The 16746-nt window shown below is 48.8% G+C and overlaps 4 protein-coding genes across 4 annotated transcripts; 1 reads left to right on the top strand and 3 right to left on the bottom strand.

Moving 5' to 3' along the window:
* Window positions 1–434: 434 nt before the first annotated feature.
* Window positions 435–6834, bottom strand: DFJ58DRAFT_736424 (uncharacterized protein; the record flags this gene model as incomplete). Its single annotated transcript, XM_041386795.1, has 12 exons — window positions 435–1055; window positions 1106–1711; window positions 1766–2306; window positions 2365–3316; window positions 3363–3964; window positions 4012–4788; window positions 4859–5317; window positions 5375–6233; window positions 6280–6360; window positions 6422–6478; window positions 6537–6614; window positions 6666–6834. 12 exons carry the CDS (start codon window positions 6832–6834, stop codon window positions 435–437), a joined length of 5802 nt encoding a protein of 1933 aa, XP_041235724.1.
* A 2303-nt stretch (window positions 6835–9137) lies between these two features.
* On the bottom strand, window positions 9138–10157 carry DFJ58DRAFT_870737 (uncharacterized protein; the record flags this gene model as incomplete). Its single annotated transcript, XM_041394301.1, has 4 exons — window positions 9138–9272; window positions 9324–9874; window positions 9978–10010; window positions 10058–10157. The coding sequence occupies 4 exons, from the start codon at window positions 10155–10157 to the stop codon at window positions 9138–9140; spliced, it is 819 nt and encodes a 272-aa protein (XP_041235723.1).
* A 952-nt stretch (window positions 10158–11109) lies between these two features.
* DFJ58DRAFT_848071 (uncharacterized protein) lies at window positions 11110–12010 on the bottom strand (the record flags this gene model as incomplete). Its single annotated transcript, XM_041393571.1, has 2 exons — window positions 11110–11541; window positions 11594–12010. The coding sequence occupies 2 exons, from the start codon at window positions 12008–12010 to the stop codon at window positions 11110–11112; spliced, it is 849 nt and encodes a 282-aa protein (XP_041235722.1).
* A 1409-nt stretch (window positions 12011–13419) lies between these two features.
* Window positions 13420–15256, top strand: DFJ58DRAFT_848070 (uncharacterized protein; the record flags this gene model as incomplete). The annotated part of the gene is made up of 5 exons (XM_041393570.1): window positions 13420–14179; window positions 14231–14454; window positions 14506–14778; window positions 14923–14953; window positions 15060–15256. The coding sequence occupies 5 exons, from the start codon at window positions 13420–13422 to the stop codon at window positions 15254–15256; spliced, it is 1485 nt and encodes a 494-aa protein (XP_041235721.1).
* Window positions 15257–16746: the final 1490 nt, after the last annotated feature.

Below are 16746 nucleotides of genomic sequence, written 5' to 3'. Positions count from 1 at the left end.
TATAACCTATTCAGTTATAACCCGGGTTAATAACAACACTGTGGCAAAGAACTACTCGAGCGTGGCCTGAGAGGCGTGTTTTCCAAGGCCGTCGCTCAAGTTGTCGTTGTAATGCAAGCTACTCGTGAGCCTGCCACTGCGTGTTCTGACAACGGCCTGGTAGATTGAGTCGTCATTTCAACGAACCAAACGCATTGAGCGCTCGTACCTATCCCAACGTCTCCGAGTGGTCTCCGTTCTACTGTACAACGCATCGTCCTTCCTCTGCATTATGAGAAGCTGTATTTCTTGCCCGCCCGACGTCATCGAATGAACACATGGAAAAAATGTACCGGTATGATGAGATTTTGTCCCCCCACTTGATAGTTACTTGCGATGAACAAGTCTGATAATCTCCTGCAACTACATGCTACTAAACTCTGCGGCAAGGCGGTCTACTGGAAAAAATTACGGTCTGACGTCTCCAACTTCTTGCAAAAAGCAATGAAAAGCTCCAAGAGGTTGATGTACCTTCCCTGGTCCTTTTCCTCTTCATTCACCCAAGATACGAACTCCTCGAAGCTGACCCAACCAGTGGGTCGTCCCAAAGTCCCAGCCAAATGGTGAGCTTTACCTGACTTCCAAATGTAGTATACCGCTTCAAAGATGAAACCTGCAAAGGGACACTGGGGTACTCCTTTCTCGTAACGGACCTGAGAGTGGCACGATGGCTCCTCTTTGTTGTGGTTGTAGTTTTGGGGGAGGGCGCATTTGAAGCAGTAAGTAAACCGTTGGAAGGTAAAACTTCCCTTGAAGTTATAGTACATCGAGTCAAGGGGGTTGCTTCCCGAGGAGCACGCACCCTTTGCATGGACCTGGCAGTCGATGACAAAATGGACGGGGCAACAATTCTGCAACCTCCTCATGTACCTGTCAAGGAGCAACGTGCGGTCCAATCGACCGTGAAGACCTGCAGTCACTCTGGCACTCCTGGTGGATGACGATGGTGCAGGAGCTGGAAGTGATGAGGGAGGGGGTGGTGCCTTGAACGCCTTGGATGCTATTGGTTGAGAAAACTTGACGGTACGTCAGCACTGCATCAAAAGACATAATGGAATTGCATCACTGAGTGGTGAGTTGGTTGAACCCTGCCAGAAAGGTTGACGGCACATTGAAGACCAAGTGGGGTATGAGCGGCCTCCATAGCATCGAGCGCTCTCTCCATTTGACAAGTTACTTCGGGAACCTTTCCGAACAATGCATCGCAGTCACCTGAGAAGGATGCTTGGGAGGACGACAGTCTGGAGAAAGATGATTGGGAGGAAGACGGTCGAGAGAAAGGTGGTCGAGAGGAAGTAGGTTGAGAGGAAGTAGGTTGAGAGGGTTGAGATGAGCTAGGGACCAGAATCTTGGGAGTGGTGTTTGTTGCAGATGAGGAAGGTTGCAACGATGCATCCTTAATCGCTCGCAAGGCAATACCTTGCATCTCGCTGGCAGGATCGCAGACGTCACACTTCACCACGCCTGGCCTGTCATTGCAACGGTATGCAAAACCCCTGCCGTCCATACACTTGATGGAGGTATACCTGCGACAGTCATTGTTAAATAGGACGTCATCCAAACCTTTGATGCAGTGGTAGTCTTGGTCGCTCTCGAACGAGGACAGACTTGTTTTCTGAGTGAGATAAAACGTATGTGCCTCGCGTCCATCGCGTCCGGAACGTCCAGACATCTGGTTCACTACCATAAGACCATACTCAACCTCGCTTATCACCACGAATCACACTGAGCTTCGGTCTACTCCCTGAGCAAAGGCAGTGGTGCACGCCATGACTTTGGTCTCTCCGCTATCCCACCTTGTGAGGTTATGCGTTTTTGTGTTTCCTCCCATAGTGGGAAGGTCACTGTGAAAGACCGCGCATTGGATTGTGGTGCTGAAGTTATCTGCCTCTTTGTTTGAGTTGAAAAATACCAGCATGCGATCTGATCCGCTCATCTTCAACTGCAGATGGCGCACGAGGGACTGGAGGGATGCCTTGAAACGGTTTGGAAGGACGCGCAGGACATGAAGACCTATTTCTGGGCGATCTGTGCAGGTGCGATATATGAGAACCTCGTTGAGCTCCAGCGAAAAGACTTTCAAATAAGCAGCAGTGTTGGCTGGGGGGGACGTCGCGGAGAGCAAGTTGATTTGCTTTGGCCACCTGGAAAATTGTGCAGCGAGACGATGCCATGGTTCCTTGCGATCAGGATGACACACCAGGATGTCGTGGTGTTCGTCAACAAACATTTTCGTAAAGGAAGATCCCTGGGGCGATGCTATGAAGCTGAATACAAACAAGATGTGAGGTCAAGACAGCGGTCAATCAAGTCATGGCCACGTACACCTGGAACGCCTTGGAAGAAGCACTCTCTACCTGCACAAAGAGGATCTGAACGTCGAGGGGAACGTTCTTATCTTTGGTAAAATTGTGTGCCCTCAGCCCGAATTGCAGGCATTTTTCTACTTGTTCCTCTAGGAGAACGACAAATGGGCAGACAACAATACAGCGCTGGCTGGGATCAATAAGAGGGGCAGTCATCCATAGAGCGCTCTTGCCCCCTCCTGTCTTGAGGGTGATGATGGTGTCCTTTTTAGTACTCATGACGCTCATGATAGCCTTGCACTGTTCGCGAGACCTTTCTTTGGCAGCAGGGTCTTTAAACAGCTGTCTAAACGCAGCTCGCACCTTCTGCGTCCATCCGTCATCCTCTTCTTGGGAAAAGTGAGTCAGAATCTCTATCTCTTCGTCTTCGTCCATGATGATTAGATCGTCAAGCTGAGAGGAGCAAGCCTCCTTACGGAATGAACAGGAGTCTCGATCATCGTCAGTCAATAGACCCTCTGCTTGGGAAGAGGAAGCCGCTGCAAGAGATTTCCCGTGATTTTCTTGTTTGACGTGTAAGTCCGTGGCATCAAGGTAAGAGGTCGCTAGTCGAATGCGTTTTGGGGACTGAATAGGTCCACCTCTACCGTTTGACTGGCTTGATGATCCTTGAATACGAGGCCGTTTTTGACGGACTGGAGTTACGGGAGGAGCGGCAGGACTAGGGGAGGAGGACAAGGCAAGGCGTAAAGAGGAGGATGAGGACGAGGCGAGACGTAAAGAGGAAGACGGGGACGAAGCATGACGTAAAGAAGAGGATGAAGACTGAGTGGGCATCCCAGTTGTTTGACTGACAGGAGCAGTAGAAGGGTTAGTGAGACGGGAAGATGAGGATGAGGATGAGGGTTGGGTAGGGAATCTGGTGGGATGCTGGGCGTTGTTCGAGGCAGGGTCACCCATATACGTTATAACTTAGTTGAAGTTAGCTTAGATTGGTGAGCGGTACTGGATGCATACCTTCCGACGGAACTGGGGCACGTCGTCCAGTACCAATAGCAGATTCCGTTGCAGGAGCAGGAACAGGGCTCTGCACAGCATGGAGGATGGAGGGCAAGATGTTCTGGGTGATGGCGTCACGGAGTAGTGGCACCAAGTTTTCCTGCAGGTAAGTATCCAATACCACACGGACGGTGGTTGAGGTAACCTCAGAAATGGCCGAGACGTCGACTGAAGAGGATGATGCAGATGCCCTGGTCGACCTTCGCATTCGAATGGGCGCCTGGGGGTCGCCAGGACCGAGGCCACAGAATGTGTGCCATTCCTCTGACAGCCAGCGATGCTTCGCTATGACATTGTTGGTAAGTTCAGGGACAGCGCCGTGGACGGTGCCATAATGGATGTGGTCAATGTGCGTAGAGTGGTCTGCACCCTCAGCCAGGAGGTCATCGGCAAGAGAGAACGCGTGGTTGGGAGAGATGAATTCCCTAGCCATGGCAATGGCACCTTGTCTGAAGTCTCGCACACCCCAGGCGCACTGGAAATACTCTCGGTTGACTTGTGTGAATATTGCATACCACTCGTCAGGGTTGATTCGATGGCCGTTGTCCATGACGAGGAAGCTGTAATCAGGTGAGAATGAGCACGATGCAGCGACTAGGAAACCCACCTATTGTATTCATGCTGAACCTTTTCCCCATATGCGACGTATGCCAAGAGAGATTCTGCATGCCTTAGCCCTCCGGCGAGGAACTCCACCACCCACCTTCCCAATTTTGAATGGACGAACGCAGGAGTGCAAGGATCTCTGTCAGTAATCTGGGAGGTCTTGCTGTAGCCAGACAAGAGAACGACTTCCTGACCCTGAACAAAGACGTTTCGGTGTCGCTCGGCATTGGCGATTTGGTGTTGCAAAAATTGCACTGCTCTAGTAGATACCTGCGTTGTGATATAGAGCAGGTGGTACAGCGGCTTCCATACCTCGCCCGTACGGCGAAGGATGTCCTTTACTGCTGGCACGTCCCAGGCAAGACGACCTTCCCGATCCACCATGGCTAAGTGATGGATCTCGATCAGGTGAGAAAAAAGTTCCAGCCTAAGGGAGTCAAATTGTTTGTCGTTGGCGAAGGAATGGCCACGGATGGAGTTGGTCATGTCATCTGCGACGTGGGTGGGCAGCCCCTCTAGCATGGTGCGACCTTGGGTGAGCAGGAGGTACTTCTCCTCGACCCGTTCCAGGAGAGTCTGAATGCCTTGGCGAAATCTGGAGAGGTACAAGGTCTCCTGTCCGACCGTGATCCACTCAAAGTCAGGGTCGAGAAAGACCTTTGGCTCCCGTTGCTGATTCCAAGCCAAGGAGGAGGCATATTGCTGATACTCGAATAACATGTTGAAGGTGGTTGCGCGTCCTAGGGCTAAGACCTCCTGGTGAACCTTTATGATTCGTCTAAAGCACGGCAATGCAAGGACGAAGAGATTAGCAGAGCATGAGGGAACAAAGGAGTGGGACCACTGACTCGAATTGGGGAACATCAGAGTCCTTCTGGTACCACAGGGCGTGGGTGAGGCAAGTGCTGTTGACGAAGTACTTTAATTTTGCCAGGTCTGGTGTGAAGTCCGTCGACTCATAGAAGTTACCGTCACGTCGCAGAGCCTTGAACCATATAAAGCGCTGGATGACATTTGCCCAGTTCTCCTCGGCGTGGACGCTAGCACCATCCATCAAGGTCCATAAAAATTCGTGCAGCTTCTTCATGGCGTCGCCACCACTGCCTAAGTCAAGGTCATCACCGTGGTCGTTCTGATCGATGCATACCACAAATGCATCCAAGGCATCGATCTGGTTGGGGTGGAGACCGAAAGAGAAATTGGAAGGATGGTCTTGGGTGAGGTAAATCCGGATGATGGCCCGCAAAAACTGGACGATCAGCTCGCTATAAGAAGTATTTTTTTTTGAGATGGGACGCCAGTGATCTCTGCAGGGAGAGTAGGAGGTCAGAGGGTGCATAAGGGCGTTGATTGGGAAAACTTACGAATCTTTCTTGACGTCATCACCGTGTAAGAGGAGTTTGCAGATGGTAAGTCTCTGGGGATTACCTTCCAGGAGCTCGGGCGCCATGTGAAAGTAAGCCTTCACGAGAAAGTCCAAAGTGGTGAAAAAACCATAAAATTCTTCTGGGCGGTGCTGACCCTTGAGGGTCTCCAAAATTTTGACCTGCGATTTCTGGCAACGAACGTCCTGCATGAAGCAATCCCAGGCCATGACTTTAATGAGGGACCTTCGCTCCTCATCAGGGACTGCGGTGCGTGAGACTGCTGGAATATCAATGGAGTGAGGGAAAGAATTGGCGATGACGTTTCTGATGTCGATGGCTTTTTCAGAAGGGGGGGGCTGGATGACCACGAAATATACTCGACCTACAGACTCAAAGAGCTGTTGGATGAATGCTTCCTCGTAGGTCATGACGTCCTTGGATACCCTATGGGCCTGTCTCCCATGGTTTATCATGGTGGGGATGCTGGAGGCGGCATAATGACAATCAGCGGACTGCATGCATACCATGCCTTTACGCGGAGGGGCTATAAGCTGAACTGGAGGGCCTTGGTGGGCGGGGATCTTAACATCTTCTTGCCGCAGGTAGATTTTGTTTTTGAGGACGAATTCGTCCAGAGATTCCATCTGTTTCGGGGTGAGGGATTGGCGGTGGTGAGTCTTGCGGTGACCAGGGACCATAGCCGCAGTGAGAGACTTCTTGCAGCCCATACAGATAAAAATCTTGATACCAGTGTGCATGCAAAGACCGAACTGATCCAGAAGGCAAGTGGAGAGAAGATAATCTTCACCTGGGAGAAGGACGACATGACTGTTCAAATCTGGAGAGATAACTTGGGCTGACGAAGATAAGCTATGAGATAAAACAAGGAGACGAAGACTGACTGGTAGGAGGTTTATTGTCCGGCAGCTGAAGAGGGCCTTCAGGAGGAGTCACGGTTGAGACGGTGCGGGCTGAAGGCAGAGCTGGGGGAGAGATGGAAGGGATTAGAAAATGACGGAGAAGGAAATAGAAAAAACGAAGCACCATTGGCACTGTTAGCAAGGATGCTGTGGGAGAGATTAGGCACTTGAGGACGGACGGCTGGAGGAAGGAGACAAGTTAATGAAGGGGTGAAGAGGGAGAGAGATCAAGAACGCACCGGCTTGAAGTTGAGGAGTATCTTGAAGACCAGAACTGTTTGATTGAGGGGCCAGGGCTGGGAGGAGAATATCTTTGTCTGAGAAGGTGGATGAGGCAACAGAATAAGGGGAAATAGTGAGAGACTCACGATGCTCAATGTGGGTCTTAAAGGTGGACCTCCTTTTGAATGCGCCTGAGCAGGCAGGAACAGGACAGTGAATCATGCCATCAGAGGCACGGGATAAGTCATACTCGACACCAGAAATGAAGACCAGACCAGGGTGAGAATTGTGCTCCCAGAAGCGTCGGTCAGACATGATTGAGTGATTCAGAAACTAGGATTGCAAGGCAGGGCGCGAGATAAAGATCGAGAGGGACAAGTCGAGGGACATTAAATACCAGAATTCATGTTGAGGGAGACGAACGGGGGGGCGAAGAACTCATGCAGGGATGAAGTGGGCCTCCACCGTTTGAGTTTCTCCATTGTTTCTCGAGCCTCGGGTGGTCACGGTCACTGGTCTAAGGAACCTGCCGTTATGAAGACAGCATGGATCTCGGTCGTTTCTCAAGCCCATTTTTGGATCCTTCCACCATGTTGTTGAAGCGAACGTTTCTCGGTCGTTTCTCGAGCCTGTTTTAGGATAGTCGACTAGGATTGAATAAGGTGAAAATACGTACTGGCACTAGAAGGGCCTCAGGCCGGCCAACTCGGAGGTACTTACACGACTCGGGTACAGGCCGTTTGACTTTGCAGGTGTTTATTCCAACACACTAACTTCTTACAATGAGGTTACTGCCATTGAAACTGTCACTGTACACGATTTAGAGGTGGGAGACGGGGGGCTATGGCGGCCCCTTCAAAGCATCATATGTGGCAGTAACTCAGGCATCGGTTACCGACTTACCCTGACAGGCGCTTGTGTTGGACGTATTACCTAAGCATCAACAGCATACCAGCATTAATATTACATGTGCCACATCTAGTACATGTCTGCGTCAGGCAATGATGTCAGGGTCTACATGATAGTACAGACAATTCCGGGAATGCTCCAAGAGTACGGAAGAAAAACAAAACAAGTGAGAAAACAACGCAACTCGGACAGGACAGTCTAGACAGACACAGAGAGGGTGGGAAGACTCTTGGATATGATGCGCTGGATGTCGGAGCTCCGAGTCAGCGCATTGTGGTGCTCGAACCTGAATTGTAAGAGAACGATGCAATCTTAGTAGTACTCATGACAGGACTGTCCCTCCAGAGTAGAGCGTTGATGTAATCAGCAAGCTGGAGATGACGGGGTGCTGGAGAATTTGGATTTTCACCATCTGAGTCGAACCAAAGTTCGCTTCCTGCGCTGAAATGTGATAAAAAGACTAACCCAACCGAGGTTGAACATTCAAACTGGCGAGTAGATACTGACACTGACATTGAGAGATGTGACACCGATCAGACCATCCAGCAATGTCACAGTATGAGTTGTAAGGCCAGATGTTGCAAATCGAGCAACGTCATGAATTGAATTGATGCACCCAGGAAGGCAAATTACAATGAATGCTCAAGGCAATTCCACACATTGTTCTCCATCGACACGGGAAAATCGGCCAAGAAGTGGAATAGGGACGCCCCGGGGGAAGATCTCGCGTCAGTGCAGTAGTAAGGTATGGCAAGTATGCAGAGAGCGTGTCGTAGGCACGGCGAGAACGTGACATTGATGTCGGGCGCACACGCCTTCAGATATTATAACCCAAACAAACTCAATTCAGATGCTCTGGTTACTCCTCGACTGATGTAACAACCTCTTGGCAAACGCAGCTGATGATTGAGGACCATCGGTTTGATTTCAACACTTTGTGTTTCGAGCCGTCTTGGATAACCCGTGCTGAGACGGAGGATATGTGCCGATCCAGTGACAAACTCCAGGCAGCCATGAGCCGGGCAAACAGTTTGCCAGAAATACTATAGACAAAGCTGAATACGTACCGTGTGTGATATGCTGGATGAGCACTGTGAGCAAGAAATGGACTGTAAGCAATGTCTCGGCAGGAACTAGAATGGTTGCCGCATTGAATGTAGTCATCCAACAGCTTCGATACGCGCGACTGCAGCTCCCGTCGTCTGATGAGATTGAGGATTGTGATTGGTGCCCCATATCGTGCAAAAAGGTCGTCGAAACGACGTGACGCAGCGACACAGAATGGATCTACAACGCTGTCTTTGGATGCGTCAAAACAAAGGTAAGTTGAAAGCCACAATAGACGTACTTTCAATAGTTGGTCGAGGAGCCATGCTAGTAGTTTCCTGTGTCCAATATATGAGGATGCTGCCCCTGTACTAAGAAGACTGACGTCGGATCATGACAGTTAGTCCGCACCTAAACATAACTAGTATGTTGAGGGCTCGGTCAACGTTGATATTCGCCCGTTGATGGACGGTGGGAGGAAAGTAAAAAGTTGACATTCAAGTGCTTTTGGTATCTCGACTTTGATGACTATGCGGCAGAATGCCTGCGATCAATCGTACCGCGGTCGCCTACTTGGTCGTGAAATGAGAAATGGGCTACTGCCAGTGAAATCTTCAAGGCTGGCGCACCCATCTTCCCGTGTGGAGACCAGCGACGAGATTCTATATGCGAGCGTCTGATGGGCTGTGATCAAGACACATGCAAAGCGTGTTGATAAACTGGACGTGAGTCTCAGGATTCCACGGCGTATCAACCGCGACGATGATATCAAAGAGCGCAGAACATTCAAGATTCTGCTGTGCGGGTGCGAGGAGTGGGGATATACTGAGTCATTGCCGCGAGCGTACTAAGGGACCGTGACAGTCCAGCAGCATGCCAAAGCAGTGATTGCGACGACCGTTATCAGATAGTGTGCGTATGAAGTTTTCGTCCGGATAATAACTGACTACAACAGCAGCATTGGCAGTGAGCGTAGTCTGTGCGATCGTGATCGAAGGCAACCCAGTGCTATCATTTTCGGTCGCTGAAGCGATCCAACTGCAAATATCCAATGTGATCTGCAATGTGAATGGAGGACTTCCAGGTGGATGAAGCATGCAAAGACCAATCGCTTGTTTGTGTGTTGGTGGCTGAAGCTTCAGCTTGAAGGGTGATCTGCTTTGCCAGTGCCGAGCGTAACGCGTGGTGGTGTAATTTTTCAGCTGGGAACGCCGTACTTGGATGGGGTGAGTGGGTATGTTGAGGAGTGTGTCAGTCGACGGAGGTGGTAGTCGAGGATAGGAGAATGGAAAGCCAGGAATGAGGGTTGGTTTGGAGATGCGAGTTTGGCGAGTTGGGAAAAGGTGGATGATGTTAGGTATGCTTGGGTAGAAGCTAGACAACCAGTTTGCAGGATTAGCTATAAGGTATCAGCGTCATACTAAAAAGAGTGTTTTGAGGTGCGTGCATACCTGGTTTTCAAGTTCCTTACACAATTAGTGTCTGTCCAGCGCGGAACTCACCAAAGAATCCAATCAACGAACGCGCCATATCATCTTTAGCCAGGTCAACGAATCCAGTAAGGCTTTCATCTCTTTCAAACCGTGGAGTGGAGTTTCGCCTACACCAGACTCTACAAGCACCTCCCTATCTGCTCTCGCACGGACCTCTTGAGTCGACTTGCGATTGCAGATCACTTGCATCTGTGAAGATGCGGTCTATCGCTACGTGCGCTTGGGATACCGGTTGAGCACTGGCATCATACAGTGCACACCGCATTTGCATCAGAGCACTCCGAGCGGATATCTAACAACAACGACGGCGAAGACAGCGCGCGTGTCCACTCCTTCGACCCAAGCATCCCCGCCAAAACATCACGAAAAAGCGATATGACCCCGTACAATCGTACTGGTATTTCTGAATAGCAGCAGAAGACATAGGATTCGACTTTCAAATAGAGTAGAAACGGCTTCCAATGGATGAATCATGATAGGGTCCACATCAAGAATATTTCCGGAGATGGAATTTGCGACTGCCAGTTCCTTGGGAGTGTAATCTAGAACATGTTTGGATGCGCTAGAAGCGGTAAGGAATAGTATTTTTTTTTTGGTTTTCGAACTATCGGTGTTGAGCTTTGGAGATGCCGGTGAGGTGAGGGTGGTCACTAGAGACTCAAGTTGTTACGGTGGGCTGCAAATGAGGATTAACATGTCTCCTTTGAGGAGTGTATTATATACCACGGATGTATTTTTTCGTTCTGGTACGCCGTTTTGATCAGCGGATAACACATAATGAACAGTCGTTCAGACTCTGCAAGCCGCGGATGATATAGTTGCACATAATAACATTCGGCGTCCTACAATGACAACTATTGTAATTTCTTACCGCAATGAATGGCAAGTATGAGCTGTCAAAAAATGATTCTGATTGACATCCGACGAGAAAAAAAGAGTTGAGGGTTGGCGTGCGCGCCGTCACGATATGCATACATTTGAAACATATAGCTATTTGTTGCACTTGTCTGGTCATTGGATCAGTGCCAGATTTACGACGATCCCAAGCATACACCGCACAACAAGGAGCAAATCCTCAACTCCCGAGATCTGTAATATTATGATCAGTATTACACATGATCAGTCTAATGATCGCCTTACATCAGCTATCGATATCGGACTTGGAGTCAGGGGACCCCTCCATGCTATCATCACTGTCTTCCTCAGGCAAACATAACTTGTGCGCAAGATCCTCGATGTGATCAAGTTGTATGTCAGAAACAACGAACGACGTAATATCGCAGTTATATGCGCCGATATTGAAGTCTATGTCGATATTAAGGTCTTTCGAGGTACGTCCAACCAAAAGCTTTTTGAAAGAGGAAGCTTCTGCATCGCTACGGGCATATTCTAGAGCGTCCTGCTCCAGCATTGTTTCAAGAAGTTTTGTGCGCTGAACCGATGACTCGATCTCCCAGGCCGTTGTCAGAACACGCAAGCGCTTGGATTCGCGGGTAGCTTGCATCGCAACGACAGCTTGAGCGACGGCCTTGCCAGACATACCTCGCAGGCCACGCTCGAAGAGTTCTTTTCCCTGGTATAAGATGTTTATCATTGTGAAATTGTAGCATTGAAGGCTAACTTACCGCCCGGACATCAGCCAGAGTCATGTCAGTCTCGCCGGAGCATTTTCCGACAGACTTGTTACAAAAACGAAGTTCGATTGCGTTAGGCTCGTGACTATTGTGCTTGTTATAAGGCTTGAACTGTCTTTTTGCGCGTTGCACATAGTAAATCATGTTTTTCGAGGGGGGGAGGCCTGGAAGTGCACACAGCTCATCTTCTGACGAATCATTTGTGTCGTCAGATGATGGTGATAATGGTCGGCGACCCTTGAAGCGTCTGAATGGAGCTCCGTGTCTCATTGGTATATCACGACGATATTGTCGTTGATGGTCAGGTGTCTGGGTACCATCGGGCCAGAGTTGACAGGATGAGTCTTCATCCTGACGAGTAGGACTAAGTTGTCCGATAGAGCTCGGGGGAGTAAAGCAGGCGTGCATTCCTAATTAGCCAGGAGTGCCTCCGGTGACTAGTTGATATCAACAAGTTTTTGGCGTGTGTTGGAAGAGGTCGGATGAAGGTTTAACAGGCGCACAGATTGTACTAGGCCAGTATGGGATTGAAAAACCCTCCCAGTTAGGGTATTACCTACAGCCATCACGATGAATTAATTTCCCTGAAAGGAGTTTAAACTTGGACGTTATCTGGTAGTGTCATTCAGCTGTTACGCTGAGGAAACATGACTGAAATGGCACTTGGTGGGCACAGGTAGGCGTTCATCATAATGACAGGCACACGAATACCAATATGGATCATTACCCTCGCCGTATTAGGCTAAGGCTTGCAGGCCTGTGCCGCCTGTTGCCCGTCCCAACACATTAAATACTCGAATTCTCAATTGAAACTTGAGCTTGCCGAAGTTCTACATGTAATAATCTAAGAATCTAGAACTTAAAACTGAGTCGTGTGCGCATCATGGTCACTGAGATCACCTCGTTACAGAAGTTCCAACTGGAATTCCTGTCCGATTTCAAAATTTTCTGACACTTCCGAGTCAGAGTTCAGGGCCTAGTGGCCATGACAGGGAGGCCACCGGTTCAAGAGTGTAGTAGCTAGTACTCGGAGTGAAGGAGCGGACTTACTAGTAGTAGTCTATAGTTTTTGCTCGTCTTAGTAAGCCGCCTCACTCATGACACTTGCACAGTTGCATTGACCTGGGCAAGCTTGAAGCTTTGACTCTCTGAGTCAATCTGGACTCCTAAATTTCGCTCGGATTGAATTCCACTCCGAATCTGGGTAAGTCCTAGTCTTTGTTACTGCAGTCGCCACGATGCATTAGCTGATTTCCGATCGATTTCCGGGATCATTGACTGAAGAACGAGAAGAATTTAAACTTCAAGCTCAATGTGGCGCCGGCCAACTTCAAGTGGCTTGCCATGGGACTAAGATCGCCTTCAAAGTTTCTGTTTGGCTCATCGCGGTATTTCCGAAGGTCGCTGCTGTAATATCACGATCCTGACCATTTCAGAAATTTAGTGTTCATCGCCAGCCCCAGGAGGCTTGCAAGAACTATGACTCGTGCGGCGGGGAACGGTCTCTGAGAAGCACTGGCTATAATCGAAATTTGTAATGTTACAATGATCAATTGTCGATTGGCAGTCACCAGGAAAGTCAGACATGTAATATGCCTCGTTATCATTACGAGTATCTGATGAACTCGGCTCAGAGCGACTCATACGCGGCTGAGAGACTGGGGCCGCTGCTACTTATGACAGGCTCTGAGTCGTCCAAGGGGTAGCCCGTATCAGTAGTGAGTAATGTTAAATATCAAAGTTTAGTATAAATTCTGACTCTGCCAGGCCGACTCGGAGTCACCGCGACTGCCATCATATCCCCTGGTGGCATCGATATGATTCTTCCGAGCTCAGATGAAGAGTCACATCGTCAGGAGCTTGGTGACGACAGCCACAGATTTGGCAGCTTTGTGCCACCCCCAGACGTCAATTTCGACATGTGGTACGAAGGTATGATGCCCCCAGGAAGCTGGTCTGACATGCCCGGGCCAGCCTCAGGTATGGCACCGAAGCTCCATAAAAACGAGTTGGACGCCCACAGCAGTTCAACTCCAGCCAGTGGGCCAAGTCAAGCTGATCACACCTCCGCGGAAACTCCATTAACCCCCGAAGATTTTCTGGCCATAATCATGAGCTTCGATGACCCAGTTGACAGTGCCGCGGAGGCTGTGGTCACGGGAGCCCCGCATTTGCACACCCTTGGAGTCGCTGGTGGTATTCACGGCCGGTTGTCGGCCTTACGCTTTGACTCGCCGCCGTCATCGCGCAGTGTAGGACAACGCGACGCTGAGCTATCATGTCATGACCTGACACCAGGTATATCGCCTGCCCCAGCATCATTAGCTATTCCAGTAGCAGTCGCGGTACCAGTACCAGCCACGGTATCACCTCCTGTAGCACCATTGTCTACAACATTCGTGTCGTCGCTACCTATTACGGGGTGGTCCGGTCTTGAGACCCTACCCCAGGTGAAATCGAGAGCCAGAGAAGGCATGAAACGGTCGATGTTCAACGGCTCGTTTCTGCTTTCAACTGAGACAAGATCAGAAAAGGCGCTTGCCAGCCTTGCTGCCGTTGTAGCTACATCAAATAATCGTAAGTCTCTCACGAAATTCATTTTAAACTGAAAACTAATATCGAGAACAGCTGAATTCGCCCAATGGTCCGCCGGGGATGATGCCAAAAAGGACGCTGGAAAAATTGGTGACACCGCGAAGAATCTGAGGAGAAGATTCATGGATATAGTTCGGACGGCGGTTTTATCTGGCTACAATTTGAATGAAGCCTTGGAAACCCAACCGCAGCCAGAGATGGTGCTTATCATCCGTGACCTTCTCCAAGCCGATGCGTTCCTGAACGGAGATATCGAGGTAAGTCATTCTTCTGACTCCTCCTTCTAATGCTCATGGCTTTACGGTCAGGTGGGAGGACAGATCATGCACGGCGTGCCCTTTGCAAATATTGTAGTGCGACATTTTACGCAGCACGTGCTGTTCCACCAACTTAAGCTCCACCAATATGTTAGCCACGACCGAGACCTTGGGGCATTGTTAGCCTTCATTGGAACATTGTTTGAGTGGGTATTGAAAGAACTGTCCACTGGTGTCTTCTTGCCCAGAGACTTTGACCTGTCCCCCGCTAGGGTAGAATTCGACAAAAAGCTAAATGGTCTCTACACGTCAATGGCGAGCGATGTACGTAACGCCCTAGTTGCAGGTATTTACACCCGAGGGGGGCAACCACTGCCTTAGGGGAGTAACAAGTAACGTTCATAGGCATTCAGAATCAAAGTCTGGTGTTGCTTAGACGAGCCGAATGAATTACGGTACTATACTTAGGCAAATGTATATGCAGGGAAAATTACAAGGCGTGCGTATAGAGTCCGAGAACGAGAAAGGAAATTTATATGGTCATTTCAGAAATAGATTTCAAACTTGTGAAAATAATTCTTTTTGTGGGCTGGTACATATCTTAGAGGGTACTTCCAGGAATGATATGAGCCAAGAATTACAGAAAACGGCGGTTGGGATGTGGAGATATGGTCAAAATACTGACTTTTTGGCCCTACCACCATATGTCACCAGTAATGATCTCCAGATACTCTGGGACCATCACCAATCGATTTCCAAGCTTGAAAAACCCCAGGACAGCCCTTTACGGTATCGGGTTTAAGTTAAAATCAAGTACAGCAAAATATAGGAGGTAGGAGGGAGGAGGAGGACCTTGTATATCTCAAGAATGCGATTTTTTCTGGGAATTCTGGCTCGACCATCGTGTTCAGAGGGATCAAGAGCCCCCAGGAAAAATGCTTTTGGAGCACTGGCAAGTCATGTGAAGTCTGTAAAAATCGATCTTTGTGGGGGGTATGAGGCAAACTGACCTATTTTATTTCAAACAGGCTAGAAATACTCTGGGATCATCTCCAATCGATTTCTGTGATCATAAAACACTAGGAACATCCTTTGATATATCGGTATTTACATAATATCAAGATATATGAGATAGGAGGGGGGAGGGGGACCTAGCATATCTCAAGAACCTGATTTTTTCTGGCAAATCTGGCTTGACCATCGTGTTCAGGGGGATCAAGAACCCCCAGGAAAAATGCTTTTGGAGCACCAGCAAGTCATGGGAAGTCTGTAAAAATCGATCTTTGTAGGGGGGTATGAGGCAAATTGACATATTTCAATTCAGATAGGCCGGGAATACTCCAGGATCATTTCCAATCACTTTCTGTGATCATAAAACACTAGGAACATCCTTTTGCATCTCAGTCTTCACACAATATCAAGATATATGAGATAGGAGGGGGAGGGAGACCTTGCATATCTCAAGAACATGATTTTTGCTGGCAAATCTGGCTTGACCATCGTGTTCAGATGGATCAAAAACCACCAGGAAGAATACTATTTAAGGACTGACAAGTCATGGGAAGCCTAGAAAAATCGATCTTTGTGGGGGGTATCAGGCCAACTGACACATCACAATTCACATGGGCCCAGATGACTCCGATACCATCTCCAATCAATTAACATGGTCCAAAAACACTAGGAGCATTCTTTTATACATCAGTATTGACATGGAATCATGCCTCTGGGCACAGTAGCTAGGGGGAGGGGGGTAGCATCACTATGGAATATGATTTTTTCGGACCAAACCAGTGTTGCCATCTGATTCAGATGGCTCAATAACCCCAGAAACAAGTTCTATTTGAAGCCAAGCAAGTCATATGAAAGCTCAAAAAATCAATCATTGGGTGAGGCAGCATCACACTGCTTACATAAGCAAAAGCGGTCAACTTGACCATAGGTGAGCAACTTTACAACAACATGACTTTGACATATCAAATTGTTGTTCCTACTGGTCTGTGTCTTCAGAAATAAGCCTGAGATCCAGCCATGCAAGTCATACAAAGGCTGAAAAAATCGACTTTGGGTGAAGGCCTCAGCACAAGAGTACTTGATAGCTCATCACTTTGGAACATGATTTTTGCGCACCAAACAAATCCTGCTGTCAGATTCAGGAGGCTTTATAACTTCTAGAACAAGTCCTATCTTGAGTCAGGCAGGTCATGTGAAGGCTGAAAAAAAATCGATCTTAGAGGGTGAGGCAGCATGACAGGGGTGTTCAACTTTTTGAACATGATTTTTACACAAGAAATG

The sequence above is a fragment of the Suillus subalutaceus genome (genome assembly GCF_016647625.1).
Source record: "Suillus subalutaceus strain FC151 chromosome Unknown DFJ58scaffold_269, whole genome shotgun sequence".
Classification (NCBI taxonomy): Eukaryota; Fungi; Basidiomycota; class Agaricomycetes; order Boletales; family Suillaceae; genus Suillus; species Suillus subalutaceus.
Note: the sequence above shows the minus strand (reverse complement) of the source record. Positions and strands in the feature narration are given on the sequence as shown.